The 12,091-nt window shown below is 39.1% G+C and overlaps 1 protein-coding gene across 1 annotated transcript in view; it reads right to left on the bottom strand.

Annotated features, from left to right (window-relative positions):
- DOK7 (docking protein 7) overlaps nucleotides 1–12,091 on the bottom strand; it is a 949,191-nt gene that overhangs the window by 321,901 nt on the left and 615,199 nt on the right. Inside the window, exon 7 of the mRNA XM_044072729.1 lies at nucleotides 10,372–11,219. Coding sequence (XP_043928664.1) covers nucleotides 10,372–11,219 — 848 coding nt within the window. The remainder of the gene's footprint in view (nucleotides 1–10,371; nucleotides 11,220–12,091) is intronic.

Raw genomic sequence — 12,091 nt, 5'->3', positions numbered from 1 at the left:
CCATTTGACATGTACCTCACTAGACACCTGCAACAACTTGAGAGGCCCCAAAAGTACCTCACAAAGAGGATCCTAGGCCTTAAACACTTGTCCTATATGGACAGACTCAAAAAAACTCCAACTATTCTCTGTCTCGTATTGCCTACTTAGAGGCGATCTCTGCTTGGTGTACAAAGCCATGTCTGACCCAGCTCTGTTAGAAATGCTACATCTAAGGAAATTCCAATCCCACCTCGCCACACACTCCAGAGACCTCAACCTCATTACCACAATCAACAGAACAAGCTGGAGGGACAGGTTCATAACCTAGAGACTGCTCATGCCATGGAATAGACATATATACATGTTAAACAGAGCACCTCACTGGCCCTCTTCAGGAGAGATCTTGATGAATGGATGGGAAATAGACAATACACCCTTGGGATCACTCCAGTAGCTCTACTTGACAGAGGCACTGGGAACTAAGGTCGGGTGGCACGATGCCAGGGTAACCCTATGGGTTAGGTTTGTAAAGGCTCCAGGGCCATTAGCCTAGTAAACACCTATGAACCTATGAACAAGAAAGGCTATTGGAGGGGGGTCTATATCACATTATCGAACTTTTAAAAGTTCGAATATCATATGATCGACACCATATGATCGAACTTTTAAAAGTTTGAACATTTCAATGGAGATCTCCGTACAGGGTGGAATGGGAAGATTTCCCTTTCCTGCACTGTAGTGCGATCTCTGAGTTGATATAGTTGAAGAGCGGGGGGTGTGGGGGGTGCAGGGGAGCTTGACTCTCTGTTTACAATGTTCAAGTAGTTTTTTTCTGTCATTTATTTATTTTTTATTAGGTTTTCGAACGTGTAAAAGTTCGATCATATGATGTCGACCATATGAGGTTTGAACTTTTAAAAGTTCGATAATCCAATATGGACCCATTGAAGGGAACTCACCTATTAAATTTGGTTAAGACAGAGGATATGTCTTGAACAACAATAAGTTTAATGGGCTTGATCCTAATAGCAGCTGAAAAGGCTATAACTCACAGGTAGAAAAAATCAACACCTCACAGAATTGAGGAATTAATAACCATAATGGAGACATTAGAAGTAAGGAACTAAATATATTAAGAAATCACCCTAGTAAACACCACATATAAAAGCTGACTAAGTGAGAAGAAAGAAATAGAGAAAAATAAGGGGGCAACACCAGGGGCCAAAAAGACCAGCAAGGAAAAATGGGAGAATGTGAAAGAGTAGCCAACTGACATCATAATGAAGGAGGTCAGGGGTCAGGGAAGCAATGCTATAGGTATTCTTCTCCTCTTTATGTAAGTGTAGACCATGCACAAGGAAGAAAATTATTCTGTGAAAAGAACATAATGAAACATTAACTGAAGTGAATTGTAAACTCTGATACTGGGCTGTGACCTGATCTTAAAAAATACTAACCATAAAGGCAACGAATTAAAGGCTAGGCATCAGAGTAGAAATGCATGTTTCTTGCATGAATGAGACACAATGAATGTTAATCACTTGTATGAAAATGTATAAAACTTCTGTAGTCTGGGAAAATAAATAATGAGAACAAAAGACCAAAGTCAAGGACAGTTATTTTGGTTATTTACTAAAAAAAAATGGTAGATTAACAGGCTTTACATTAGTATGTTTTTTTCTGAAAGTTATTAAGTCTGAAACTCAAATTTCTATCATTATTTAGAAACTACATTTCTTATTGTTTTGCTGGAATAGAGCAAAACATGAAGCAAAAATCATAGGCATGCTGCAAAATCAGGGACCGTTCACAGTATCTAAAAAATTTCTCTCTCTCGTAGCCATGTTACCTTTCTACTTTCAGGATAACTGGCACGTGTAAAGCTTATAAAATAAATAAATAAGTACATGCACACACCCAAAAAAAGAAAATATTTTGTCTTTCACTTTCTGACTCATGCAGTCTCAGTCACCTGAGGCACTCTAAGCCAATGGAAATGTCCCCTTGTTGTTTCATACAGCAGCTCAATGAGCCACTTTAAGCAAATTTTCTGCTTTTTGCAAAAGGCAGAAAAGCCTGTTATAAGGTGTCATCACCTTATTCTTGAATTTGAGAGGTCATACAAACAGGTTGTTTTTAAAAACAGCCTAGCAACCAAAGTAAGTGATTTTTTTTTTTACTTACTCTGCCCCTAATAGTTTTGTAACTCTGTACAACCTCGCATGTGCAATTATTTTCTGTTATTTTCTGAGCTCTGCAAATGAGTTAGAACTAGAGAAAGTAAATAAAAAAATAAAGTCTTTGTTTTTTTAGGGTATTTCCATGGGGGGGGGGGCCTTAAACCAGCAGCCAGTGCCATAAGCCCCCTTGGGAAGTGTCTGTTGGTCCTGGTAATGGTGAGAGACATATGAGACCCATAAAAGCTGGCACTGGTAGTCATACATAAAGAAGAGCTTAGTACAATAATCTTTAATTTAGGGCTAATGCATCATTTCACATGAGCCCCATAAAAGTGGTCACGGTTGCTTTTAAGCACTAACCTGTAAATAATTGCTTGGTACTGCCTTTTGCATGATTTTGGTGTTGTATGAGCCCCATAAAAGTGGGCACAGTAAAAAGCTCTTAGCAAGTATGGGCCTTGAGGAACTGAATAATAATAACAAAAAGATCTGACACACCATTATGCTTAAGGCCCATATTAGATATTATACTGGGTCTTAGTAATAAATCCCCTTTTCCCATAAAAATATACTCCAGAGAGGAGAGGACGCGCTCCAACAGCAGGGGGCGTCACAAGAGGAAGTTATCTCCGGACACATCTTCCAACCGGAGTATCAAGAAGATGTGGGAGAGGAAAAAACAGAGTTAGTTTTTAATTTGTCTAGTTACAATTTAAGTTGTTATGAGTTACAAGTACTTTCTAAAGGCCTTACTTTTATTCCTAGTATGAACAGTAGGTTTGAGGAAACCCTTAAAGATTTTAAATTGTTTATTAGGAATCTTTCTTTAAAGATTTTCTTTAAAGAATCAGGCCCCCTAGTACAAAATGGTGTCTTTAAGAAACCAAGTACATTTGTTCCACCTGTACATCCCCTAGTTGCTGCTTACAGTAAACTAGTGGAGGATGATATTTATAATATGGCAGGGAGACATATCCCAGGTAATAAGTATAGGCACAATTTAAATTTTAAACAAAGAGAAGCATTGAATACCCTACGCAATAACCACGACATTATAATTCGTCCCGCGGATAAAGGGGGAGGAATAGTTGTTTTTGACGTAGCCAGATACCAGACGGACATGATACACATGTTGATGGATGAGAGGTTCTATGAACCCATCTCTGAGCATAAAGTAGATAGCATTATCCATAGAGTACAATCTACACTTTCTACATTACTCACTAATGGAGTCATAGATCAAGTGCTTTATGATTTCCTCCATGTAGTACACCCACTTCTACCATTCATTCAAGGCCTCCCCAAGATCCATAAGGATCCTGTGGCACCCCCTATGAGGCCGATAGTTGCGGGTAGGGGGTGGTCGACTGAACCTCTCTCCATTTTTGTTGAAGCTCAATTAAGACCTTTGGTTGAAGCAAACACCTTCATTCTCAGAGACACTAAACAATTCCTGTTGGATTTTTATGGTTTTGTGAGTTCCTGTACTGATGTCAATGATCTACTATGGGTAACGATGGACGTACAGTCCTTGTTTACGGTGATACCCAATGTTGAGGGGCTTGATATGATAGGTACCTATCTAAGGAGACTAGGTTCTTCTTTTAATTTAGATATTGACCTTGTTCTTCTATTGTTGGGTATTGTCCTTGAATCTAATATATTTTGCTTCCAGGAACGACTTTTTTTACAACGGGATGGCGTAGCTATGGGCACTTCATGTGCCAATAGCTACGCCAACCTAGTAATGGCTGAATGGGAATATCGATATCTTTTTCAGAATGAGTTATATAAATCATTTGTACCTTTTTATAGGCATTTTGTGGACGACCTGTTTTTAGTTTGGAGAGGTACACCTTCAGAATTGAGTGATTTTGGTAGACAAATTAATAGCTCCCTGTGGTTCCTTAATTTCACCATGGAGTGGTCATATATTAGTATTCCATTTTTGGATGTATATGTGGAAAAGTTACCAGGGGGGATTGTTAACACAGGGTTGTATCGTAAATCCAGCTATAGGAACACTTTATTACATCATTCCAGTATGCACCCTGGCTATGTCTACAGCAATATAGTTCGTGGACAGTCAATGCGTCTGTCTAGATACATACCTTGTGACTCCAATTTTGTTACAGGGTTAGAGGACCTGGGTAAGAGATTTAGTGAACGTGGCTACAGTGCTCTAGATCTCAGTAATGGGATGGAAGCTATCACCACCCTTAGAGAAGATAGAGCCATGCCATATTTTTCTGAAGGTGCTGTTGAGTTTTATGCTGATGACAGGTCCATACAACAGCCTCATGACTCTTCCTCACATGGTAACAATGTGATGTTTCCCATTTATTACACCAGAGACATTGGCACTATTAAGGATGTCCTCATTAAACATTGGCATGTTTTGTCTGTAGATCCCACTGTTAAGGAATTAACTGGAGACGGACCCAGATTTGTCTACCGTAACAAGAAGAATCTCAAGCATTTGTTATGTTATCCCAGAGAACGCTCTGCTTGTCGTTCCACAGAGGGACCATATATGGTACCCTGCCACAAGTGCAATTTCTGTTCCTACATTGACAGTGATCCTATTTTCAGATATCCTCATGGGACTGGTACATATACCATCCGTACTAAGGGTAGTTGCATGTCGAAGGATGTGGTTTATTTAGCATCTTGTTCAGCATGTCCAGCCTACTATGTAGGCAAAACAAATCGGGTGCTTAGAGATAGGATCCGAGAACATGCCTACCACATTAGGAAAGGTCATCTCTTCAACGCACTTGCAAAACACACCAAAGATTGTGGCCTCAATCATGAGTTTAGGTTTAGGATTTTAGAACAAATTTCCAGAACACACAGGAGGGGTGACGTTGAGAACCACACAGAAGTCCGTGAGATTAATTGGATCATTAAATTTAGGGCAGATGTGCCACCAGGACTTAATGGCAAGGTCCCGATACGTCCATTGTTGAAGTCTAGAAGACTTAGGAATCGCAAATGATTTATTTGTATGCTTTTTATATATTTTAACATATATAGATTTTTTTAGTTATGTTACATATTTTGTATCATAGGGTGGTTTTTAGGTTCATACCCCTTTAAAGAGTGCTTGCATTATTGGCGCCTTTTTTTGTATTTAAACCACTTGTTTTATTGACTGAAATGTAATAAGGTCTGATGAAGCTATTTTAGTGAAAGCGCTCACCTCGTCATGTTTAAATAAACCTGGTTTTTTATCAACTGGAAGATTTTGGACTGTTTTATTGTTGAAATCCACGTGCATATTTGGATTGACTGCATCCCTCCATTGCTTTGCTCTACGAACATTTGGTGATTATACTGGGTATTGCCAGGGAGTCCATGAGGTCTATTAAGATCTGATCTCTGAATGAAAAGGCACTCCCTGATTTTATTTATACTTGCATAAAGCAAGCAATATATCAAAATGGACCTGATGAAGCCCACTTAATGCATTTAGATTTGTATTATATTGTAATATGGTGGTAGGTCTGCAGTTTTGATTTCTTGGTGTTACATTTTTGCATTTGTTAGATGTGAGGATTAACTACTGTACTACGTTCTCAATAGACTGGCTGCTGTATAGGGAACCCAAGATTACCTTACCTACATTGAGGCATTAATTAGCCTGAAACTGTGCATACAAATTAAGACTAAGCCCTCCTACATCTGACTGGTGAACCTTAGGTTTTCATGCAAATTTGGAATAAGCCCTCCTCCTTCTGATTGGTGAAACCTAAGGTTCCCATGTAAATCAATGATAGTTACAACCCCACATTGATTGGTCAGTGGGAAACGGAAACATAACCCCATTCAACATCTTTCTGTGGCCCAGTCAAGGTAAGTACTCCATATCCCCCAAGAACTATGGTATATACGTGATTGGAACTGCTGTGATCCTCACAATGTAAAATTGCTTGTCCATTCACTTCAGTAAAGTTTCCTTAGTTTCTTTATTGCTGGCATCATCCCTCCTCTGAGTAGAGGGCGCTAACTGCTTTAGACCTCATACCTACCATGGAGGAATTTGTTTGGGTATACTAACTGATCATTGGCTGTTCTGTTGTGGCCACCATGCCTATTTTGGGCAATGGAGCAGATCCCAGGACTATAGCCCCTCACTCTCACATTACATTGGTTATCAATGGATAGAGTCAAAGACCATCTGTATGGAAACCAGGTGCTCTCAACATTAAGACAGGCAGATGGTACTTCAGTTTAATGTATCATTCAAATGGTGGCATATCAAGGAGTGTAGCATCCTCTTATGGAGTGCTGCAATGTCAGTAATGGAAAAATTAACCCAAACACCAGAAGGGAAAATAGAACCTAAATGCTTATTATATTCTAACAGCAAAACCATGTTTTCATTCTGTTCAGGCAGTGATACTAGGTTGTCTCAGGTTGAGAAAGAATGGTATCTTAACACAGTATTAAACATAATAAGAGTGGTATAAAAGACAAGAATCAATTTGGCAATTTAATTTAATGCTTTGAGAAAACCAGGTTTGAATGGAGATATTAATTTAGCCTGTTTCTCAAGAGAAGGAATTTGTAATATTAAATTTCATTGTTTTTTTAGTAACATTTATTTTCAATTCTTGTTTTTAAATTGTGTTATTGCATGTTTTTTGGTATCGAAAGAAGTTCATAGAATGTTCCATGGGATGAAAGTGTTTATGATTTTTCAATAAAAGTTTTTTTTCTGGATATTATTCGTGACTTGACACAGTTTTCTTTTAGTTTGGTGGTTGTTTGTGCCAGGTCTTACAGTGATGTCTTGTGGTTTATTGAATAATAAACTGATAGCTTCACACTGCAACTCATTTCTATTTTAAAGCTGGAGGCCATTACAATGGCTGCAGTACTGCCTCCATTGCACCCATCTGATGGTCAGTCCTGATTCCTTCTAGTTTCACTCTTGAACAAAACCCATGATAACAAAATTATTCCCTTGAGACAATTAAGTCCCCTATTTGCAGAGTGAAATCCATTGTATTGTGTCGCATACCTCTCAACTGTAGAGATTTTGACAGAATGTCCAGATTTTTGCCTCATATTTTTGGTCTGTTTTTCCTAAAATTGTGGTATTCTGGCAAATTAGTGGCAAATCTTTAAAGACTGAAGTTAGAAAATAATGACAGACATATGAGATTCAGACTTCATATCCTTCAGAAAATTCATGCTAATGCAAAACCTGTTATTTTATCAACCTTCTAAGTTTGTAAGAGCAATATTTACAAATTGTCCCTATTTTTGGGCCTTTGTCCCACTGTTATTGATGGCTTTGTCCAGATTTCTTGCACTAAGAGGTTGAGAGGTATGATTCCGTGACACCACCATGACCTTAGATTCAACAGTGAATCAGTTCAAGGCAGACTGGAGACCACATTAACAAGAGATGAAGAGGACAAAATAGGAGCAACACAAGGCTACAAAGGGAAGAAAAGATTTGTTAAATTAAACAAAACAATGCTTGTACAAATGTAGGATTACACAAGGATAAGATTTCTTAATAGGTTAATAGATTAGTACTAGGCTAACAACCCTTGCGAACCATTTTAAGCCTCGCCAATTATCCCTCGTGAGAATCAAACCCTGCATCTTGTGTTTGTAAGGCAAACACCTTAACCATTAGGCCACCCTCCCTTTCTTCTTAATTAATATTTAGTATGCCCAATTCCCCTTTACACATACTGTTTTCATTCAGTCTTTCATCTTCCTGTAGTTTTCTTCATTCTTTGCACCTCTTTTCTGATATCAGGCCTCTGTAGGTTGATTGTACTGTTTGCATTACTGCATATTGCTAGTCTGTTGTTGTCATAGTGGCTGAGCAACCCTTTTTGCTCCCAGCATTCAAGGTTCTAGAATTAAATTGAGTATCAGTGGGTAACCAAGTAGGTGTTAGATGTGGTTTTGTAGTTTGCTCTCCATTTTTAGGTGACAAATGGAAGACATTTTTGCTATAAAGCTAATCTGTGCTGGAAGCTGTAGGTACAGCGATCCTGAACAGCAGTGAAAGCTAGAGCTACTCTGTTGGCTTCTTTGACTTGCATGGTTTACAAGGTAGTGTACTTATGATAAAATTGTCATGATGTATGTACTTCATGTCAAGAATGATACATGTTCGCTTTATAGGCACAGGTCTCCTCATTAATGAGTGATTCCTTCCTCAACACATCAATGCATCTGTCAGACCATGACATAATTTGCTTGGAAGGATATAGATATCGGAAGGGACTGGAGAGGCAGAAACCACTGACTCAGCACTTAATAGCAAAAACCCACTGAAATAAACAAGTTGATCAGTCAGTCCTCTACAGCCATTAACACTGTCGACTTCACAAAAGCCTGGCATCACTGCTGCTCTCTGTTCTGACCTGTTACTTGTACAACCTTCTTTGAAATGAGTGCTTCTGCCCTTGAATGTATGTTACTTAATCATTTCCTAGACTGATACACTACAGCCAAACACAGTTTTTAGCTGTACTAATGTTAGCCTTACAACTGAGCGAAGAGCAAGATGAAGGCCCTTTGAAATGGTAATGCTCTTGTCACTCATCTCATTTCTGTCAGCCAGGAGATCCAAACATTAACATACTCACAGTTACTGCAGTTTTGCTTTATTTATTACAGTAAAGCTAATTTGTATATTATGGAAGTTGCATGCAGATGTGAGTGACTGCCACTGTCTGTCCACATTTTGGTGTTGATAGCAAATAAAATGCATTTCTATACAAATATTCACTTTGAATTAAGAAATGAACAGTTATACTCTTGGTAGTTCTAACGATGGCTGCATAAAACAATAGATCTGAAGCAAATGAATATATATGTCATTGTTTCCCTCTACTCTTCCCTAATTAGGCCAATCATCGAGTACAATGCCCCATTTGGCATGTACCACACTAAACACCTGCAACAACTGGAGAGGCCGCAAAAGTACCTCACAAAGAGGATCCTAGGCATTAAACATTTGTTCTATATGGACAGACTAAAAGACTAAAAAAACTCCAACTATTCTCATATCGCCTACTTAGAGGCAATCTCTGCTTGACTTACAAAGCCATGTCTGACCCAGCTCTGTTAGAAATGCTATATCTAAAGAAATCCCAATCCCTCCGCACCACACGCTCCAGAGACCTCAACCTCATTACCACAATCAACAGAACACGCTGGAGGGACAGCTTCATAACCCAGAGACTTCCCATGCTATGGAACAGACTTCCCGTACATGTCAAGCAGAGCACCTCACTGACTCTCTTCAAGAGAAATCTTGATGAGTAGATGGGAAATATAAAATTCACCCCAGGGATCACTCCAGTGGCTTTATTCGACAGAGGCACTGGGAACTAAGGTCGGGTGGCACGATGCCAGGGTAATCCTATGGGCTAGGCTTGTAAAGACCCCAGGGCCATTAGCCTAGTACACATCTATAAACCTATGAACCTATTTGTTCCAGATTCTGAACCGTTGCATATAAAGGCATGTCAACATGTCTATAAAAAACATCCCATATGCATTCAGGATGCTAACACTCAGCCCATTTTAACTAATATTATCTTATGTGATAGTGTTTTCATTTTCTTTGTCACAGTTTGCCAGATATAATGTTTGTCTTTTCGGCTTTTCCCAGTTAGGGGTTGCCACAGCAGAACTCCAGTCTGCTAATGATTGGCAGTTGATTTTTATGGTGCCGAGTTGCCAGCCCAGCGCCCAACCTTCAGCAAAGGCATGCTCATTCACGCATGTCTTTAGGAGGCCACTCAACAGTGGGGAGGACATGCAGACTCCACACAGAAGGCACTCCAGCCGAGAATTGAACAGGAGAACCTCTTGCTGTGAGGCAACAACGCTGCCGCTGTACTACCGCGGCTTATATAGTTTGCCAAATATAATAATTTTCTCTAATACCATGTCATCCTAGTGTATATGCATCCTCTAAGTTTTGATTTACTTCATTATATCATTCTCATGAGTATGAAATGAAACCTGAGATTTCTGATTGATACATTATTACTATAGCCACATATTACCCTTCTGATTTTAATAGGTTCAGCAATTTCTGATATACATCTGCCTTATTAGAGACAGATTACCACTGCAAGCAAGGTTAGAGGAATATCCCTGGCTTGCAAAATGAATAAAAATATATTATTTAATATGGGTTTGTATGCATGGCAGAATACTTTACCTTTAATCCTCCACATATGGGGCAGCTTGAAAAAAGTGATTTGGTAATTCCAGGCTGAGGGCTACATATTTCACATGTATCTGCTAATATTCCACTAGGTGGTGCTAAGCTAGTACCCTGGGATTCTTCAGTCTGGGATTGTGCTTTTGCAATAACTTGCCACCGAGGTACAAAATCTACATATGTCTCATCACTCGAGTCTTTGGTGCCTTCATGTGAAGCTGACACTTGTCTTCCTTTGCCTTGGATTTCCTCTGCTGCTACTTTCATTTCACTAATATCTTGAGGTGCTAGGGTCTGGTCCTTTGACTGAGCAGAATCTGAACTCTTGTCTGGGATACCCTTAGCAGCAGTCTGTAATACACTCCTGGGTGTGTCATAAAGATGCCGAACAGAGTTAGGAACCTGATATTCATATGTAGAGGCCCTTTGGGACTCACTGGGCTGGCAAGTACATAAATTCTGTTCTGAAGCAATGTTCAGCTGTGAGTTAAACCATGAGCCAAACTCCTCACTACGTGACATATCCAAGCTCCCAGCATAGGAAGAGAAGCTTCCAGAATAAGATGAGTGGCTGCCTGTGGCAATTCCACTATCAGAAGAACTCTGACGGCCTATTTCTTGTAGATTTCGTGTTCGCTGAGGTTTTGGTTGTGGCCTTGATCCACGCATTGCTTCAGGGTATAAAATCTCATCACCAGGATGCGTAGTCTTTGTTGCTGTCAGTCCATGACCCTCTAGAGAAGTGCTGGCTAGTGAAGGTTCAGGCCAGATTGTCAGTCGGCTTCCAATACTGGTGTCTGAGTGGCTGGTGTCTGATGATGAACTGGATATGCTGCGATCATCTCCTGAAATTAAATAAAATATAATACATTAAAAAAAAAAAAACATAACTAAGTCAAAATTTAAAGCATCAGAAAGTGTGCTGGAAAAAAAAACAAAAAAAATAATAAGTTTAAACTAAATCCAAACAACACATGTCTATAAAGTGAAAAAAAAAATGCCTTTTCAATTGAAGTTTTTAACAGTTTTATTATCTTAGGCAATGCAGTTTGAGTTTAAAAACAGAAGAAAAATGATTTTGTAGTAAGTGAACCAAGCCGAGTTTGTGTATGTATTTGTGCGATTGTGTGTGTGAGTGTGAGTGTGTGTGTGTGTGTGTGTGTGTGTGTGTGTGTGTGTGTGTGTGTGTGTGTGTGTGTGTGTGTGTGTGTCTTTGTATGTCTGTGTGTCTATGCCTGTAATGTCTTTTTGATGATGGGAAACCAACCCAAACACAGCTAACCACAGAGGCTATATCAAATGTCCTTATTTAATGTGTGCTGTCTGCTAGCTCAAACTGTTGAGCTCTTGGTCAATGTGAATTTCTTACTCATGCATATGGATCTGATGCATGGCATTGCCTATTTGAACCATTTTGGCTCACATGCTGACTGTGTACAACAAGTTGTTGTATCTGTTTGTCTGGCTTCTTAAAAGCAGCTGGGATTTTCTGCAATAACTTTTTTTGCTCTTTAGCTGAACCATTTATTGTTTTTTCCTATACTTGCTTAGGGCTTTGTTGCATTTTTTCTTTGCTGTAAGGTTTACTGTTCTACAGTTGTAGTACTCTAAATACATTGTACCATCTGTTTTCAGTACTTTTGGGCATCTGTATTTTGTGGTTTCCTGACACTTGAACTTCAGACCAGTCATTTTATATTAAGGGGTCAAACTCTGC

This window comes from Protopterus annectens, chromosome 5.part0 (genome assembly GCF_019279795.1).
Source record: "Protopterus annectens isolate FY-2018-M chromosome 5.part0, PAN1.0, whole genome shotgun sequence".
Classification (NCBI taxonomy): domain Eukaryota; kingdom Metazoa; phylum Chordata; order Ceratodontiformes; family Protopteridae; genus Protopterus; species Protopterus annectens.
The sequence above is the reverse complement of the archived record's forward strand: the minus strand, read 5'-3'. Positions and strand labels throughout refer to the sequence as shown.